This window comes from Myxine glutinosa, chromosome 9, assembly GCF_964187855.1.
Source record: "Myxine glutinosa chromosome 9, kmMyxGlut1.1, whole genome shotgun sequence".
Classification (NCBI taxonomy): domain Eukaryota; kingdom Metazoa; phylum Chordata; class Myxini; order Myxiniformes; family Myxinidae; genus Myxine; species Myxine glutinosa.
Genome location: NC_136269.1, coordinates 106403149 through 106424400, shown reverse-complemented (window position 1 = coordinate 106424400; position 21252 = coordinate 106403149). Strand labels below are relative to the sequence as shown.

Here is a 21252-nt window from a genome sequence, read left to right as displayed (position 1 = left end):
TTGCTTAGCCTTTAGGTGGAGATGAACATTAGCGTTGCCTCTAGGTGGCGATGAAGATTAGCGTTGCTTAGCCTCGAGGTGGCGATGAAGACCAGCATTGCTTAGCCTCCAGATGGTGATGAAGATTAGCGTTGCTTAGCCTCGAGGTGGCGATGAAGACCAGCATTGCTTAGCCTCCAGATGGTGATGAAGATTAGCGTTGCTTAGCCTCTAGGTGGAGATGAAGACCAGCATTGCTTAGCCTCCAGATGGTGATGAAGTTTAGCGTTGCTTAGCCTCTAGGTGGCGATGAAGACCAGCATTGCTTAGCCTCCAGATGGTGATGAAGATTAGCGTTGCTTAGCCTCTAGGTGGAGATGAACATTAGCGTTGCTTAGCCTCTAGGTGGCGATGAACATTAGCGTTGCTTAGCCTCTAGATGGTGATGAACATGAGCGATGCTTAGCCTCTAGGAGTCTAGATGGTGATGAACATGAGCGTTGCTTAGCCTCTAGATGGTGATGAACATGAGCGTTGCTTAGCCTCTAGGTGGCGATGAACATTAGCGTTGCTTAGCCTCTAGATGGCGATGAACATGAGTGTTGCTTCACCTCTAGATGGCGATGAACATGAGTGTTGCTTAGCCTCTAGATGGCGATGAACATGAGTGTTGCTTAGCCTCTAGGTGGCGATGAACATGAGCGTTGCTTAGCCTCTAGGTGGCGATGAACATTAGCGTTGCTTAGCCTCTAGACGGCGATGAACATGAGTGTTGCTTAGCCTCTAGATGGCGATGAACATGAGTGTTGCTTAGCCTCTAGATGGTGATGAACATGAGCGTTGCTTAGCCTCTAGGTGGCGATGAACATTAGCGTTGCTTAGCCTCTAGATGGCGATGAACATGAGTGTTGCTTCGCCTCTAGATGGCGATGAACATGAGTGTTGCTTAGCCTCTAGATGGCGATGAACATGAGTGTTGCTTAGCCTCTAGATGGCGATGAACATGAGTGTTGCTTAGCCTCGAGATGGCGATGAACATGAGTGTTGCTTAGCCTCTAGATGGCGATGAACATGAGTGTTGCTTAGCCTCTAGTCGGTGATGAACATTAGCGTTGCTTATCCTCTAGATGGTGAAGATTAGCGTTGCTTCGCCTCTAGATGGCGATGAACATTAGCATTGCTTCGCAATAGCCTCGAGGTGGCGATGAACATTAGCGTTGCTTATCCTCTAGGTGGCTATGAAGATTAGCGTTGCTTCGCCTCTAGGTGGCGATGAAGATTAGCGTTGCTTAGCAATAGCCTCTAGGTGGTGATGAAGATTAGCGTTGCTTAGCAATAGCCTCGAGGTGGCGATGAAGATTAGCGTTGCTTAGCAATAGCCTCGAGGTGGCGATGAACATTAGCGTTGCTTAGCAATAGCCTCGAGGTGGCGATGAACATTAGCGTTGCTTAGCAATAGCCTCTAGGTGGTGATGAAGATTAGCGTTGCTTAGCAATAGCCTCTAGGTGGCGATGAAGATTAGCGTTGCTTCGCCTCTAGGTGGCTATGAAGATTGGCGTTGCTTAGCAATAGCCTCTAGGTGGCGATGAAGATTAGCGTTGCTTAGCCTCTCGGTGGCGATGAAGATTAGCGTTGCTTAGCAATAGCCTCTAGGTGGTGATGAAGATTAGCGTTGCTTAGCAATAGCCTCTAGGTGGCGATGAAGATTAGCGTTGCTTCGCCTCTAGGTGGCGATGAAGATTAGCGTTGCTTAGCCTCTCGGTGGCGATGAAGATGAGCGTTGCTTAGCCTCTCGGTGGCGATGAAGATTAGCGTTGCTTAGCCTCTAGGGTGGTGGGTGGGGCACCTCCTCAGGGTTTGTTTGTGAGTGACAAAAGAGGCTGCAGAAGAAAAGTAGTGCATTATGCAAGACATCAGCTATTACAATAACAGGGTGGTTCTCGGTTATCCTGCACTTTGTGACATTAGTTGTATATTTTTACTGATGAATACATGTTAAAGATTATAACCTGTTCATCTTACCCATTTGTTTGTGGTTTTAAACCTTTTACATCAAACACACTAGAGCGTGAAAGATATGGACCATGAAACCATACAGTTAATGTCCTGCAAATATCAGCTAATTCCACATTTTTGCTCACCAGAAACCCCGCTTTACAACTGCCATCCAACACGTGACAATTTTTGCCACTATTCTAGAAATACCCAGAATGCCTTTCACAGCTGTGACCACTTCAAACGGGTGTCCAGATGTTGTCATGACGAGTTCACAAACTTTCAGTGATGTCATGTGTTTGGTTGTCTGGAACAAAAAGTTGTGGATAAGTTTGAACAACTCTTGCAAAACATTAAAATTACCAGTGAGGTACCTGTGCTATGCATGGGTGGGAAGCCAAAAGCAAGCAAACATACTGTTACAGACGTGGCTTGGATGTTATTTACCGAGCGGTTTTATGGTATGACCACGTCTGCACAAGTTACCCGATTGTGCCCGAACGTTGACGAAGTCGCGCGATGCTGGCTCAATAAGAAAAAGAAGACACCCGGCTGGATTACAATAACACAATACGACACCAGGGGTTCAGTTCTCAAGACCTCCGGAGGAGGTTATATTAAGGCGGAAGGTTAGATTACAACTACAAGAGGGACAGCATAGAAAGACAAGCACTTAGACACAATCTTATATTATTCCCAACAGACGACAGATAAACGGGACAAAGCTGACTCACACGGGGATTGATGGAAAGGACAGGCGGGTAGCGATGGCTCCAGGTGCACCTGGGCTCAAAGGTCAGAATCGACTCGGTCCGGTCCAGAGATGCGGGGAGGTCGCAGCGCTCGGATGGCGTCTTGTCTGCTCAAGCTGGGGGCGCATCTGACTCAGCGCTCGCAGGTGGCTTTCCTTCTCCAAGCTGGGTGCGCATCTGACGTCACATCCGGCGCGGGGCCGCGTATATCCGGCGGGGAGTGACACGCCCTCGGCTCGTTAGCTCCGCCTCGTGGAATCGGCACGTTGCTTCTCATTGGGTGCGTGCGGGGGGTTTACCAGGCTCCGCCCTTGACGAGGAGCTGACAAGGAGCCCCTTCGTGGTAACCCCGTGGAGCGCATGGTCTATGGCGCTAATCGAGCCGGTGTGAGGACGCATCCTCCCCCGCTCCGCCGCCATCTCCTCTGTTGTTGTTGTAATTGTTGGGGAAGAAGATGGAAGGAGGTATGGGAAAGGTCCTAAACTCACTACTGATGCCATATAATCACATTCTGGTGCAACGAAGAGTCATAATTAATGGAGACGAGGCCTTAACTGACATAGAATAAGAATAACTAGGAAGATGTCCGAAAGTTGTCTACGTGTGGTGCGGTGGACCTGGGCACGACATTTAATGGGGGAATAAGGGGAAGGTCGGCTCTACTGATTGTTATTTACATGCAATGGGACTAGGGAATGGGGGATCGGGGAAAGTTGGGGAGTATTGGAGAAAATAGGGGAATATTTACAAGCGGATATGGAGGCCAAATTCCATATTCGCAACATTGCACCCTTCTCTACCCTCGGGGCGTCCCGACCCGATAAATTTTTACCTACTTTAGTGTGGCACGCAATGTAGTTCCCTCTACTATTAACTCTACCCTGAGTGCGACAGTTTTACAGATATTCACAAATGAGTAAATATGTCCCCCTGCGACGTTGCACCCTTCTCCTCACAGAAACACACCCACAGGATAACCGAATCCGGAAAGAATTCTCAAACTAAACATACAGCCGGTAGGGAGCATTATTTACAAGACTACGCTGCTATTTACACTACGATCCAGGACCTGTTTTTGGAGGAACACATGCAGATGTTATGCATAGAGAGAGCGCGCTTGCCAACATCGATACACCAACCCACGAGTGCTCTGTGGCCGACGGCCTTTAATAACGTGCAGAGCACCCTTCCCGAGCATCAACAGCACCACCCCACCACCAATCGGTGCAGTCACCATTGTTCATTGGAATAAAAATAAATTCGACAACCCCTAACCCTGCAGGTGTCTCTTGCTCTTCTTGTGGTGCACTTGGTGGTGTTAACTATTAGTGGTTCACCTGTATGGCATAGGTGCCACGTTGACCCATAGGTCCATCCCCGGGTGGTGCTTGGCCGCAAACGAACTGCGGTCCATTGTGGGTGGCCACAAACATTGCGGTCCATATGGTGTATCGATCCCGGCAGCAAACAGCGAAAGTGCAGGCCCACAACTGCGCAGCCAGCACCTCTCTCTCCTCTCTCTCTACCCCAAAGCCAGATCCTCGGAGGTGGGAGACAAAAGAAGCAGACAAGTGAGTAAGGTGGTAAGGGCGCAAAAGTGCACGCAATGTAAGGTGATGCACACTGGGGGCACATGGGAACCAGGTGAGACAGGTACGTTCCTATCGTACGCCCCCCCCCACCAGGTAACCTACATGGCCCCTCCCTTACCCCTTACTGTATCCACAAAACACAACACTACCCATAAACATCTACTTTACAAATCGACAAACATCCCTACTGTCTTCCCCGTTCCTCCCATAAACCAAATTCGTCTTCTCTCCCTCCTAACCAATCAAATTTGCCATTTTCAACTCTCATCAAAATTTGCCATTTTCAACTCAACATCAAAATTTGCCATTACCAATTCATCATCAGTCCCTCCTAGGGAGGGAGAGATGGAATCACCCCAATGTCTCATCCACGTCGTGATGCGTCTCACAAATCCTCACAGCAATTCTCATTTCTGCAACACAACCAAAGAAAACACAGGTGTGGAGTCATCATCATCACCACAGGTAAGTGGCTGCGTATGGTGCGACAGGTTCATCAATCCTAACTATTTCCTAAATGACTTTAACAACTTTACACTACCCGGGGTCTTTCTCCGGCCAAACCATTGGCCCTCTTACACTATGGGTTCTAAAAAACCAATTCCCATTGGCCAAACTGTGGTGCTTTTCAATTTGGGGTCTCACTCCCCCGATTCATCTCCCGGTGCCCTCGTACAATTTCTGGGCTGCGACGTGTACCTCTCCCAGTGGGTCTACCCACCTGCACACCTCCACCACTGTAGTTGCCTCCGAGCTTACCTGCTCCTTACCCTAACCTATCTACCTGGGGAAGGCCCTCTGGCGCTCTCCCCACTCCGTGCCCTCTCTGGCACTGGGCTACCCGGGTCCATCCTCCGGATCCTCGGGCCCCATCCACAACTCTACCGGCTCCCAGAGCCCACCTGCGGCCTCACCTGGCCGACATCCTCACAGTGGTGGAGTGCCCAACCAACTACACACACTAACAGGCTACACGCCCCGCCATTTCCACAACACTAATGCACCCATTCACAACACCATTCTGCAACCGCACCACAAATGCCAATATCCAACCACAATTTACCTGCACCCTCTACCTAACACTTACACTACCCGCCCCGGGTGCTCGTGAAAGGGGTCCACTCTTCCCCCATCCACACCTTCGCACCATGCACACCACTCCGTACCACTCACTCCAACTCTCTCCACACACCTGTACCTGCACACCTGTGCTCTCACACCTGGTGCCACCTGCACCCTTCTCTCCCCAAGCGCATTCGCGCTGATCCACACACTCACTACTCATACACTGCTCCACACACCTGTCCAGTTGCACACCTGTGCAATCACACCTGTTCAATTCTCACAAACACGGCATCATCTCAGCTAACTACTCCCTTCTGAAACTTGCGCTTCCCAGTCGTCCCTTTAAACTATTGCGCTCCCTCGTCATTATCATCCACACTAATCTACCTGCGTCCCCACTACAGGTATCAGTCACTAACTAAACTTAACGTTACCTAAGGTCATCTTCTCTAGATCCCTACACACAATATCCTAACCCCCCCGGGCTAGTTTTCACTGCCATACACCCCATAAGCTATTGCTCCTTTGCCCCCACATGGGAAGGATGGTGGATTTGCCATCCCACCACATCGGGGGTCTCTCACTACCAATTTTGCACATCAAATTTCAACAAATTAAAAATTTGCCAATCACTGCCCATCATCTGCCAATCACTACTGCCAATCCCTTGCCAATCATCAAATTTTGTTTTTCTCTAATTTTGGGTCCAAAACACTAACCTCATCACCCAGTCTACTCACTAATACCTCTCGGTGCGCCAATCCCTGTCCAAAGCCCGGCTTCGTAAAGCCAAGCCATGGATGCTGGTTGTTTTGTGCCAGCGGCTGGATGCGTCCGGCACTCGGTGCAGGGAAGGAGGTTTACCTGGGCCGAGATCCCACGCACCATCTCGGCACGGAGCCATCCCATGGCTCGATCTCGGCCTGCCGGAATGCCTCACCAAAAAGTGGTCGCCATGACGACCCTTCCTATCCTGCCGCCCGCTCCGCCTGGTGGAGCACGGACGCGGCCGTTCAAAGCGAGGCCCAGCACGCACCGAGGGCCCGATTCGGCTATAAGTTGTTCTAAACTCTACCCCGTCTAACGTCGATGCTTCACCTGCATGCTTACACCCCGCAGCCCGTTCCTTGCTCACACATCCAGCCGTGCCCATGCTCCTCGTACCTTTCCTTACACACCCAGGTACACCCATTCCACTCACAGCCTTGGTCACACACCTGACCACCGAACACTTTGGCACACATTCGTTGGTCGCACACCTCACCAAAACACCTCTTCGCGCCCCCTCCTCGGTCACCTCCTCTGTGACAATCACAGGTGTGCTCTCATTCGCACACCCAACCACGTGCCTCACCACCAACTCCAGCGTGCATTCCCACTCACGCTCTACCATTCCAGGTGTGCATCCTTCCATCCCAGGTGTACATCCTCTCTCACCTGTCACAACTAACTCACGCTCCATGTCACTCTCACTACTCTCACCTCCATTCTTGACAGCGCACTCACCCTTACTCTTGACAGCGCACTCTTTCCTCGTGCACCTGTCCGTCACACACCTTTCTCGCGCACACTCTCCCGTTACACCCTCTGTAACACTCACCACAGGTGGACACTCTTCCTTACTTCTGACAGCGCACTCTTTCCTCATGCACCTGTCCGTCACACACCTTTCTCGCGCACACTCCTGCGCACACTCTCCCGTCACACCCTCTGTAACACTTACCACACCGCGCTTCCATGTGCTCCCTCGCACACACGCTAGGACTGACTCACTCTCGCCAGCACCCTCACTCCTTGGCACGCACTTTTTCCTCACACACCCCAGAGTCGGACTTTCTCGCACACCTCCTCTTTCGCACACCAGACCTGTCACACACCTCACCAACGGCCTTTCGCGAACACCCGGGTCTATCTCGACCCCCAAGCTTCTTAAATCCCCTGGCGCATCATACGCACGACCATATTGGTCACCACTTACACCGGGTCCTCTTCCTCTTCGCTTCTCCTCCATCACCTGCGAATCCCTCATCCGGTTAATGAGCACATCATCACGATCCAAACACAGACTTTGGACCAATTCTTTTATCTCCTCTTTTATTTCTTTCTTATCCCCTCTCCGTCGCTTCTTAATTTCGCTCATCCCTTCTTCCACTTCTTCTAGTTTCTGCTTCACCTCTTTCATTCCCCGGTACGTCTCCTCAAGCTCGTCCTCCAAGGCTACCTTGACCGTTTCCATGTGCGTCCTCACCTGCCGGTCCTTCGTCTCCATTACCTCTATCACCTCGTCCAACCTCGTTGTCAGTCCCTCACGTACCGTCTGACACTGCCTCTTTGTCGCTATCAAGTCGTTTTTTATGTCGTTTTGTGTCGCTTTTAAACCTCCTAATACCGCAGTGTTCCTTTGAACCTGCTCCACTAACTCCGTCTGTCCCACCGTCAGCTGCTCCACCTCCTGCGTCAGGTCCTCTATGCCCCCTTGTAACTTTACAGTCCCCTTTCTCACCTCCTTCTCCATGTGCTCCTTACAGTGCCTCACCTCCTCGCGCACTCCTCCGACCTCCTCACTCACTCCTCTTCTGATCTCCTCTCCCATCACTTGCATCTCCTGCCCAGATGCCACCCTCATCTGCTCCATTTCCTCCCTGTGAGCATCCAGTTTGGTTTCTACCCCCATTCTGACCCCTTCTATCTGCTGCTCCATTTGTTTAACTTCCCTTTCCGCTTGGTCCCTCATGTCCCTCAATTTGCCTTCCATACTGTTTTCTAACCCCTCTAACCCATTTTTCACTCCCTCTATTTGATTCTCTTGAGCGGCCATTCTGTTTTCTACCCCCGTTAACCCATGTTTCACTCCCTCTATCTGATTCTCTTGAGCGGCCATTCTGTTTTCTACCCCCGTTAACCCATTCTTTACTTCTTTTATCCCGTTGTCTAACTCCTCAAATTTCTTTTCTAATCCCTCACCGGTACCCCTCATTTGGCCCTCTAATCGCCCACTATCAACCCTCATTTGGCCCTCCATCCTATCCATTTTTGCATTCAGTTGGGTCAAGAATAATCTGAGGTCAAACCCGGTTTGCCCAGCGTCCCCAGCCGCCACCGCAGGCTCGCCCTCCGCGGCGCCGCTATTTTGGGACCCTTCAACCACGTGAGCGAGCGCGCCATTTTGCGCGCCCGCTACTTCGTGCGTGACGGCGCTATTTTGCGAACCTGCCGCCCTCACTGCTTCGCTCTCCTCATGTCCCTCAATTTGGTCCTGGACCGACCCTGCTTCACTCTCTCCTACCGGACCCCAGCCGTCTTGATCCGCCATAGCGCGACTTTCAAAATTCGAGTCTCGTAACACCAATCCAAATTTTGCTGTTATAATTTCGTCGAGCGCAGTAACCGCGGGACCGCGCTCCGGATCGATTTGGTCGAGCGCCGTACGCGCTCCGGCTCGATTTTCCCTCCCAAAATTTGGGCCTAACTAATTTAGTCCCGGGTCCGAATCTCACTCCTCGACACCAATTGTTACAGACGTGGCTTGGATGTTATTTACCGAGCGGTTTTATGGTATGACCACGTCTGCACAAGTTACCCGATTGTGCCCGAACGTTGACGAAGTCGCGCGATGCTGGCTCAATAAGAAAAAGAAGACACCCGGCTGGATTACAATAACACAATACGACACCAGGGGTTCAGTTCTCAAGACCTCCGGAGGAGGTTATATTAAGGCGGAAGGTTAGATTACAACTACAAGAGGGACAGCATAGAAAGACAAGCACTTAGACACAATCTTATATTATTCCCAACAGACGACAGATAAACGGGACAAAGCTGACTCACACGGGGATTGATGGAAAGGACAGGCGGGTAGCGATGGCTCCAGGTGCACCTGGGCTCAAAGGTCAGAATCGACTCGGTCCGGTCCAGAGATGCGGGGAGGTCGCAGCGCTCGGATGGCGTCTTGTCTGCTCAAGCTGGGGGCGCATCTGACTCAGCGCTCGCAGGTGGCTTTCCTTCTCCAAGCTGGGTGCGCATCTGACGTCACATCCGGCGCGGGGCCGCGTATATCCGGCGGGGAGTGACACGCCCTCGGCTCGTTAGCTCCGCCTCGTGGAATCGGCACGTTGCTTCTCATTGGGTGCGTGCGGGGGGTTTACCAGGCTCCGCCCTTGACGAGGAGCTGACAAGGAGCCCCTTCGTGGTAACCCCGTGGAGCGCATGGTCTATGGCGCTAATCGAGCCGGTGTGAGGACGCATCCTCCCCCGCTCCGCCGCCATCTCCTCTGTTGTTGTTGTAATTGTTGGGGAAGAAGATGGAAGGAGGTATGGGAAAGGTCCTAAACTCACTACTGATGCCATATAATCACATTCTGGTGCAACGAAGAGTCATAATTAATGGAGACGAGGCCTTAACTGACATAGAATAAGAATAACTAGGAAGATGTCCGAAAGTTGTCTACGTGTGGTGCGGTGGACCTGGGCACGACATTTAATGGGGGAATAAGGGGAAGGTCGGCTCTACTGATTGTTATTTACATGCAATGGGACTAGGGAATGGGGGATCGGGGAAAGTTGGGGAGTATTGGAGAAAATAGGGGAATATTTACAAGCGGATATGGAGGCCAAATTCCATATTCGCAACAATACAATGCTGAAACTGTGAATGCTAAACCATGGAACCAATAAACTTCACATTCCTGTGCCACCTTCAGTCGAACGTCAGACATGAACAGCAGGTTCGTGAATGACTTGCACGAAAAACGTACCCAGTCTGAATGGTTCTATCCCCAGTCAATGGTGAATCTGCATATGGCGAATCCACGAATGTCACGTTTAGAAAGTAGAAACCCTCACGTTATTTCCTCATTCATATTTAAATTCAACATCAATTTTCATTCCAAACAGCATCAATCCAATCATAAATTAATACTATAACAAAATACTGTGTAAAATCACGATTGTATTGAGATATTATCAAACCAACTCATTGTCATCATCTGTTCACTTCCAGATTTGGGAGCATGTCCGTATTGAGTTAATTTCAAAATCATAATTTTAATGAGGAACTTTTGAAACCTCCTGCCCACCTTACAACATCCTCTGAGACCCCAAAACGTTCCACAGAAGGTTTGGTGGGGCTAGCCCCATAACTGAGGAAGTAGTTTTGGGATGGACAGACAGACACTACTATTTTATAATATAGACTGGTGGGGTCACCCGTGGGAATCCCACGGGCATGGACGTGTGTGACATTCCGACATTTTGAGTTAGATGCTGCAGTTGCACAATCAGTTTCACAAAATGGTTACTGCCAATTTATCAGATCCACAAATAATGTAATCTACACAATGTATTTACTTCTGACAACATGTGAATGCATGTGCGTGCATATGGGAAATACAGTTTGAAATGTGTTTTTACATCTCATGTAAAATGTGACTTTAGGAGCACAAATCCTCTCCCTCCCACATCACGCACACGGGGGAGAGTGGGTCACACACACACACACACACACACACACACACACACACACACACACACACACACACACACACACGGGGTAGTGGGTCTCACACACACACATACACACACACACACACACACGGGGGTGGGGGGAGTGGGTCACACACACACATCTGGTTTTTTCATTTCTGTTCCTCACAATTCTGTCTCTCTCATATTCACAGACACACACGCAAACACGCACATACAGTACATCCACACACACAAACACACACACACACACACACATGTATATGCACAGATATACACATATACACATATATACATCCACACACATACAACAACACAACAACATGCATTTTAAGGCCATTTTCCCTGCTAGAGCGTGGGTTAGCCTTGCGGTCCCCATTACAATCTTCTCCATTTTGCACTATTTTCTGCATGTCTCCTTGTTAACCCCCATTGCCCGCATTTCTTCTTCCACCATCTTTAGCCAAGTCTTTCTCGGTCTTCCCCGTCCTCTACTTCCTTCTACATTCATTTCCATCACTCTTCTCAACCAGTCACTTTCATCCTTCCTCAACACATGACCAAACCATCTGAACCTGTTCCTCTTCACAGCATCAATCACAGGCTCTATTCCCATCATCTTTCGCAATTCATCATTTGTCTTCCTCTCTCTCAACGATACTCCACACATCCACCGAACCATTCGCATTTCCACCCTTTCCAGCCTTCGTTGCTGCTCTACGTTCATCACCCATGTCTCGCTCCCATAAATCATAACACTTCTCACACATGCAGCATACACCTTTCCTTTCAGCTTCAACGACAAACACACATACAGACATACACATATATATATATACACACACACACACACACACACACACACACACACACACACACACACACACACACACATATATACACACATACACACACACACACACACACACACACACACACACATATATATATATATATATACTAGTCGAAAGCACCCGGCGTTGCCCGGGTTCTTTTTGAATGAATTTACTACTATAATTCAGCTTTTACTCACGGCCGTAGAAGATTGACTACTATAATTCAGCTCAGCTTTTAATTGCGAAATGGGCCCGGCCCGGCCGAGGTGGGCCTCGACCGGCCTCACCACCGAGCCTAAAACCTTCCCGGGGCCCGTCCCGACATTTTTTGTATTGGAGGTTTCCTCCTATCTTTCACCGTTCAGGAGATTAGCTTGCGCAGACAAACAAAAACAAACAAATATATTTAGACTGGTGGCGATGAAGGGGGCGATGATTCTATATATATATAGAAGAAGATACACACATACATACACACATATACACATCCACACATACAGACACACACATATATATGCACATACACACGCAGACATACACACACATACACACACACACACACACACACACACACACACACACACACACACACACACACACACACACACAGCCTCGAGGTGGTGATGCATACACATATATGCACACACATATATATATATATACACACACACACACACACACACACACACACACAAACACACACACACAAGCACACACACACACACACACACACACACACACACACAGACACACACACAAACCCACACACAAAAACACACACACACACACACACACATCCACGTACACACACTTGTACACCGACACACATGCATGCACATATATACACAGACACACAAATATAGATTTTCAATGTAAACAAATCCAATTTTATTCTGCTGTTTTGCATTTCTAATTGATTGTTAAGGTAGCCGTTTTTTTGGAACAAGATGTTTCTTCACTGTAAATTGGTTGCAATTCCAATCAATAACTTGGTTGGAATCACTACCACAATTCTGTTAACAGAACAGGAATTAACCTCCCTTTCTTTTCTTCTACAAGGCTTTCATTCTATCCTGCATGATGCAATTATGAATACTTGGTTGCCATTCACCCCGTAGACAACACAGTGGCTGGACATCCTGCAGCGGCTTGTTTTACACACCAATTTGGAGATCCAGCACCGTGGTTTTGTCATTACACTCAGCCTGATGGCCTGCGCACGGGAAGTGGCCCAGAATCTCATGGAGTCGGAAATGTTGGAAATCCTAATCGTGCAAGCAAAAGACACCACAGAAGAAAAGAAACATCTCTCTAAACTGGCTCAGGAATGCCTGAGCAAAGCCATGGACTTTGATTTGATCAAGCCTTATAGCTAAAAGGTGCATCCAATGTCCATTTCCTTCTTTTTGCAACTGAAATATTTGTCATTGATTGCTGGGAAAAAAAAAAATTCCTGTTCCTTGACACATGGAATTTATTTGTTATCGCCCCTTTGTGCATTTATATTTCTCTTGTTACTTCTTGGGGGGGTGGGGGGGGGGGTTGCGTAGCAGCTGACACAGGGTTTGTTGGTTAGCTTGGGGTTTTTTAAAGGTTGATATCAAAGTTAATGTTTGCAATGTTCTACATATGAAGATACAATGAAACCCAACAATAATATCATCAATGGAATTACAACAGATGACGACCGCAAATTGAAACCCCTTAAAAGTGCAACTATCGTTGGCACAGACATTTATGCTCACATTCCTGATTCCAGCCGGATGCAAATTTACGAAGGAATCAAAACGACCCGTCCCTTATCTTAAGGTAGAACTGGGAAGCAATATTTTTTTCACACATTTCATTGAACTGCACATATAACTCAATATTCATAAACGATGATTCAAACCAGTTAACAATATTTATAATTAAAAAATAAAAACATAAATTATTATTGCCTCATGATAGAGATTGCCAAAGTTGCTGTGATGCTATACGATTAAAAGCAACAATGATGAATGTTCTTGGTGGTAACATAACAAAGATGATTTCATCAAGTCCCCATCAAATACCTTACAACAACCAAATAGTCACCCTGAAGGAAAAGATCACTGTAGATGATTTAAGGGGGCATTATACCATTGAAGGCAAAAAAAAAACATTTTTTTACAAATATACAAATGCATCAATTAAAATGTTTGTTTCCTAGTATTGTATATACTAGGGCATGCCCGTACTATATATATATCTAAAATTATATCCCCCCCCCTCTATTTACATGAAATGGTTTGGTTCATTCGCAAAGCCAAAGCGAACGGCTTGCGAGTACGGTGACAATCCCCCCCCCTCTATTTACATGAAATGGTTTGGTCCATTCGCAAAGCCAAAGCGAACGGCTTGCGAGTACGGTAGAACCCCCCCCCCTCTATTTACATGAAATGGTTTGGTCCATTCGCAAAGCCAAAGCGAACGGCGAACGGCTAAATCGCCATAGCTCGGTAGCTCGCTGCTCTCTGATTGGTCGAATCGTTTTTTGGACATAGCTCGGTAACTACTTGTCCGATTAATATGAAACCTTGAAAAGGCACATCCTCGGGTCCCCAGCAATATACCTGGCAAGTTTCAAGTATATCGGACCGGTAGTTGTCGAGAAACAGCGGTCGCATACACACAGAGATTAGTGGAATTATAGATAGACTAGGGCATGCCCGTACTATATATAAGCTAGGACGTGCCCGTACGTGGGTGCCCGTTCCTTGCCAAAAAAAAAAAAAAAAAAAAAATTTGTGTAGGGGTGTGTGTGTGTAAACATCCTAGGGCGTGCCCGTACGTGGGTGCAAAAAAACATGCGTGCAAACAACAACAACAAAAAAAAACTTTGAAACCACGTGGCAGTAACGACCACAGAACCCCCCCCCCCCTCTATTTACATGAATGGTTTGGTCCATTCGCAACGACCACAGAACCCCCCCCTCTATTTACATGCAATGGTTTGGTCCATTCGCAACGCCAAAGCGAACGGCGAACGGCTAAATCGCCATAGCTCGGTAAGTACTTGTCCGATTAATTTCAAACCTTGAAAAAGCACATCCTCGGGTCCCCAGCAATATACCTGGCAAGTTTAAAGTATATCGGACCCGTGGTTGTCGAGAAACAGCGGTCACAGACAAACAAACAAACGTACAAACGTACAAACAAACACACAGAGATTACTGGAATTATAGATAGATGTACCAAGTTTGAACGTAAATGGACTTGTCATAGAGAAGATATAAGCTCCCCATTACACTGAACACAGTAAAAACAACACTGAATCACAGTAATGCACTTTTTGATAAAATGTCCTGATTGAAAATATGTAAAACTATATATGTACATGTTGCTTGATATATGAACATTACATTGGTATACATTACATAGCATTATATTATGCATGGTTACCATGGTAACCAGATGCATACAAATGATGAATTACCACTTTACAGCTTATATCTTCTCTATGACAAGTCCATTTACGTTCAAACTTGGTACATATATACAATACTAGGAAACAAACATTTTAATTGATGCATTTGTATATTTGTAAAAAAATGTTTTTTTTTTGCCTTCAATGGTATAATGCCCCCTTAAAATGAAAAGGAAATCCAAATATCGCATTGGAATCATCAGAAGGAACCAGAAGAAATAAAGAGGAAAGAAAGATGGAGACATCAGAAGGAACCTGGATAGGATTCTGGTTTCAGCCGCTACTCCACAACCCTCAAACCCATCCAGTTGCGGCCAAGTGAACCTTCCAGAAAAAACTTCTGCAATAATTCACTGCTCCCAAGATAGATAAAGAAAGAGAGAAATAAAGAAGAAGCAAGAATTAGAATGAATAAAGAGAATTATGAAAAAGTAGAAAGAAATGTGAAAAGAACAAAGATGTTGGGAAGAACCCGGATAGACAGATTTCAGCAGTTCATCCTCAGGCAAAAACACAGCAACACAGAACAACGAATAAGGCATTTTAGTCCGGCAGCTAAGCTAAATATAGCATAACAATTGTGCATTTTGTGAGGAAAGCACCAAATTTGGCACACCAGTAGACTATCATATTATGAAAAGATCTGGATATTGGGCCAGCTCAGATTCAGAGATTTGATTTTTGCAAGATTTGCAGATTTTGCAGATTTGCAAGCTGAGATTGCAACGCCAGGGACGGCCGACTCCTTCCTACGAGCTGCCCACGTCACCCGCACAAGAAGAGCTCATCAAATCACTGCAGCGGCACTGCACATCCTGCAACACCGTGCGTATGAACGCCACTGTATGACATATGCTGATGATGCAGAAGACCTGCCCGAGTTCGAAGACTGGTGTCACCAGAGAGGAGAAGACATTCCCAACTTTCAGTACTGGGCAACTGTGCTGGAACTAGAGATGTTGGTACTGGTCTACGTGCGTTCTCTGTGGCAGGCTTCATTCACGATGTACCTTAATGCCCTGACGGAACTGGTCCCATGCCTTAGACCACACACACTATGCCAGGTGGGTCTCTGTTCACCTGAGGGACATGGTTGCACTCCCAATGAAGCACCCAGATGTAGCCAGATAATTCAGGGCTGGCAACTTCACTGTACAGAAGACGAAGAAGGTGTTCTCTTCGATCCCAATCGAATCGAAATCTTGCAAAAATCAAATCTCTGAATCTGAGATGGCCCAATATCCAGATCTTTTCATAATATGATAGTCTACTAGTGTGCCAAATTTGGTGCTTTCCTCGCAAAATGCACAATTGTTATGCTAAGTTGCCCCACTATTTGTGTTTGAACCATGTTACAGAATTGCAAGATCACCATGAGATTCAAAATTACTTTGATGTGTTTAGGATGATCAATGTATCTATCGCAATTAGAACATCTCTTTAATCCAACATGCATTTTAGTCAATGCTGATAAGCATCCCTTTCACGACGTGAGGTGCACAGGAGCTGCCAAGGCAGCTTCATTGGCTAAAAGGTACAATCCTGCACTGGTCGCCACTCCGACGCAGGATACTCGAATGGCTTATTATCCCAGTAAGATGGTACTCATCTTGCCGACCTCAGAAGGATCACAGGCTGAGTCAGCCCACCTGGTGTTATTTGAACGCCACGACAAGGGCTCAAACTCAAGACCCTAAGACATTAAGGCAACACCAGGGCTGTCAATCGTCAATGCTGATAACCCCAGTCTAACTTTGATGTAAATGTGACCTCCCATGTTTTGATTCTAATGGTATATTGACTGGGTACCAGATGGCCAATTTGATGCAAAGGTATCTTCATCAGCAAGATCCGACTTCCTCTCTGGTCGTAGTCAACGTGTGACCCGGAATGGAATTCTATTATCTCCCCTTCCTGTTCTGGCTGGAGTTCCCCAAGGTAGTGTTCTGAGCCCTGTGCTTTTTCTGGTCTTCATCAATGATCTCTCCGACTCTCTGGAAAAACCTCTTTATCTCTTTGCTGATGACTCCACTCTCTGCCGCTCCATACCTCATCCCTCAGATCGGCAGTCTGCAGCCTCCTCACTCTCTGCAGACCTGGACAAAATCACGAACTGGTCAAACAAGTGCAACATGTCTTTCAATCCTGAAAGATCTCACACTCTCACTTTGTCTCTCCGAAAAGACCGTCTGGAAAACCCTCCCATCTAATTTCTGAACAATCCTCTTGAAGAAGTCCTGTCACTCAAGCTTTTGGGTCTCACTATCTGCCATGATCTTTCCTGGGAAAACCACATTTCAAATCTGGCCTCCAAAGCCAGTCGCCGACTGGGCATCCTCCGTCGTGCGAAGTCCTTCCTTGGCACACCTGAGCTCCTCACCACATACAAAGCTTTCATTTGCAGCTCAATGGAACACTCTTTGTTTTATACCATGGAATACGTGTCCATGTGGTTTATACCTCTCCCACCCCTCCCCTCCCCCCCATTCCCATGCCTCCACCCCCAAGCCCTCTTCCTCCCACAGATCTCCCGATGTCCCTGTTCTCTGCTGTTGTACTTGTGTGCTTCCCTCTCTCTCCCCATATTGTCTCCCGCTCCCTTTATTGTATGTTTTGTGTGTCGGGGTTTTTTTTTTGTGATTGATGTTGGCTCTTACACGAGCCTCGATCTTGTATACAAAAAAAAAAAACTGCTCTCCCCTCTGGGTTGGTGCTCGTGATTGGCCTTTCTGGCTGGTGCTCCTGAGCTGATTCTGTGGGCCTTTCTCTCTATCTCACTGCAGGCAGGTTGGTGGTCTTTCTGTCTTTACCTACTCCTCTCTGGCCTTGCTCCTCCTTGTCTTGCTCTGTCTGTGCTCTACCCTCAAATATTCCTGCAGGTCGCACAAGATCTGCCAGCAACCCTCTTCTGGTGAAACTGCCAAAATCAAGACTCTCTGCTCACCTTCACTCCTTCATTCCCCTTTTCTCCCATCTGTGGAAGAAGCTCCCACACTCTCTTCAATCCCACTCCTCCCTCCAGGTCTTTAAAACAGCTGTTCACCACCATCTCTTATCTTCCCCCATCCAAAACCTTGATCTTTTCTACCCCTGTTAAAACACCCCAAATCCTCCTCTTTAAATCCCCAACTTCTTTCCTGAAATTCCTAGAAGTGTTCATTACTTTATATCATGTACCCTCCTCCCCCAGCCCTCCCCCTTCCACAGATCTACCAACGTCCCTGTTCTCTACTGTTGTTGTGTTTGTGTGCTTCCCCCCCTCCCCCACCCCCCCAAATTGTATGTAATGTAACTCCCTTCATTGTATGTTTTATGTGTCTGTGCATGTTTTCATGTTCAATGTCTAAGCTCTTACACGAGCCTCGATTCTGTTTACAACAAACAAAAAAATCCTACAAGTAAGTTGCTTTGAGTTATCTGATAAACTATAATAACCTGAAATGGCAAAAACATTTCAAACTTTATCCCAGAGGAGGAGGGTTTAAACGTAAAGGAGGGTTTACCGTGGGAGTTGTTGTATGCAGATGATCTGGTGTTGATTGCAGAAAGTATGGATGGACTGAAGGAAAAGATGAACAAGTGGAAGGAATGTATGGAGACAAAAGGTCTGAAGGTGAATACAGGAAAGACGAAGGTGATGGCAAGTGGTAAAGCAAGTGGTGAGGTGGAAAGAACTGGGAAGTGGCCCTGTGCTGTGTGCAGGAAGGGTGTCGGAGTGAATTCCATTCAATGTACAATGTGCGCTGAGTGGGTTCATCAAAAATGTAGTGGTCTGAGAGGGTCATTAACCAGTGTGGCAGCTACATTCAAGTGTAAGGTGTGCACAGAGGGAGCTGCAGATGGAGGAAATGTTGAGTTGGATCTTGGAGATTGCGTGAAGCTGGAAGGTGTGAAAACATTTGTTACCTAGGAGACATGCTGAATGGAGAAGGTGGATCAGACTCGGCAACGGTTGCTCGAGTGAGATGTGCATGGAAGAAGTTTCGGGAACTGAGTGGCATGCTGACGAGGAGGGGTGTCGTTGAAGCTGAAGGGAAAGGTGTATGCTGCATGTATGAGAAGGGTTATGGTTTATTGGAGCGAGACATGGGTAATGAACGTAGAGCAGCAACGAAGGTTGGAAAGGGTGGAAATGCGAATGGTTTGGTGGATGTGCGGAGTATCGTTGAGAGAGAGGAAGACAAATGATGAATTGCGAAAGATGATGGGAATAGAGCCTGTGATGGATGCTGTGAAGAGAAAGAGTTTAAGATGGTTTGGTCATGTGTTGAGGAAGGATGAAAGTGACTGGTTGAGAAGAGTGATGGAAATGAATGTAGAAGGAAGTCGAGGACGGGGAAGACCGAGAAAGACTTGGCTAAAGATGGTGGAAGAAGAAATGCGGGCAAGGGGGTTAAGGGGAGATGCAGAAAATATGGCAAAATGGAGAAGATTGTCATGGGGATTGGGGACCGCAAGGCTAACCCCCGCTCTTGCAGGGAAAATGGCCTTAAAATGCCTGTTATTTTGTTGTTGTTTTTATCCCAGAGGAGCTTTTCAACACAAAAATGGCACTTCCTGCTTCCATCCTAAATTAAAAGCATGGATAGCAAGAATTCCTGCCACGTCACTAGGAATTGCATAATCTCCATATAAACAGGTCCCTCTGATTTTATCACATGTACTGTTGTTGTTTTATCACTATCTTCATCAAAACATTGACTTTGAAGATGGCTGCCATACTGCTCCAAGTACATACCCAGCTTTAGTTCCTCTTGAGTGTTTGAAGTGAAATTAAAGCTCAACTGCAGCCATGGCCCACATGAACTCTGGGACCGCCTTCATGTGCAGCAGGTCGCATCATTGGCCGCCAGCTGCTTCTGGGCTGTACCATCTTCCAGGCGGTTCCGGGAGAAGGGAGTGGGGGGGGGGGGGGGAGGGGAGTGGGGAGGGGAGTGGGGGTAGGGGGGGAGTGGGGGGCAGGGAGGGGAGTGGGGGGGGGGGGGGTAGGGAGGGGAGTGGGGGGTAGGGAGGGGAGTGGGGGGGTAGGGAGGGAGTGGGGGGTGTAGGGAGGGGAGTGGGGGTAGGGAGGGGAGTGGGGGTAGGGAGGGGAGTGGGGGGGGTAGGGAGGGGAGGGGGGAGGGGGGTAGGGAGGGGAGTGGGGGGAGGGGGGTAGCGAGGGGAGTGGGGGGGTAGGGAGGGGAGTGGGGGGGGGGGTAGGGGAGTGGGGGGGGGGGTAGGGAGGGGAGTGGGGGGGGGGGGGTAGGGAGGGGAGTGGGGGGGTAGGGAGGGGAGTGGGGGGGGGGGTAGGGAGGGGAGTGGGGGTAGGGGGGGGAGTGGGGAGCAGGGAGGGGAGTGGGGGGTAGGGAGGGGAGTGGGGGGTAGGGAGGGGAGTGGGGGGGGTAGGAGGGGAGTGGGGGGGGTAGGGAGGGGAGTGGGGGGGGTAGGGGAGTGGGGGGGGGTAGGGAGGGGAGTGGGGGGGGTAGGGAGGGGAGTGGGGGGGGGTAGGGAGGGGAGTGGGGGGGGTAGGGAGGGGAGTGGGGGTAGGGGGGGGGGGTGGGGAGCAGGGAGGGAGTGGGGGGGTAGGGAGGGGAGTGGGGGGTAGGGAGGGGAGTGGGGGGGGTAGGGAGGGGAGTGGGGGGTGTAGGGAGGGAGTGGGGGGTAGGGAGGGGAGTGGGGGGGGGTAGGGAGGGGAGGGGGGAGGGGGGAGGGGGTAGGGAGGGAGTGGGGGGGGGTAGGGAGGGGAGTGGGGGGGTAGGGAGGGGAGTGGGGGTAGGGAGGGGAGGGGGAGGGGGGGTAGCGAGGGGAGTGGGGGGGGTAGGGAGGGGAGTGGGGGGGGTAGGGAGGGGAGTGGGGGGGTAGGGAGGGGAGTGGGGGGGGGTAGGGAGGGGAGTGGGGGGGGTAGGGAGGGGAGTGGGGGGGTAGGGAGGGGAGTGGGGGGGTAGGGAGGGGAGTGGGGGGGTAGGGAGGGGAGTGTTCCGCCCTCACCCGGGGCTCTACACTTCCATGACCTCATCTCACCTTGGCCTGCAACCTGCTGGCCAAACAGTTTATGATGCTTTCCTTCTAAACCACAATGTGCTTTCTGTGTGTACCTTTGTGCACAAGTCCTCCACCTGGCCT

The 21252-nt window shown here is 48.8% G+C and overlaps 2 protein-coding genes across 2 annotated transcripts in view; one reads left to right on the top strand and one right to left on the bottom strand.

Annotated features, from left to right (window-relative positions):
• The window catches only part of LOC137435725 (protein unc-45 homolog B-like), a 75203-nt gene extending 61496 nt beyond the window's left edge, over positions 1–13707 (top strand). The window contains exon 20 of the mRNA XM_078784637.1: positions 12821–13707. Within this exon, the coding sequence (XP_078640763.1) occupies positions 12821–13078 (258 nt within the window). The 3' untranslated portion in view covers positions 13079–13707. The remainder of the gene's footprint in view (positions 1–12820) is intronic.
• Positions 1–21252, bottom strand: part of LOC144893653 (uncharacterized) — a 1023192-nt gene that overhangs the window by 834782 nt on the left and 167158 nt on the right. The window lies entirely within an intron of this gene.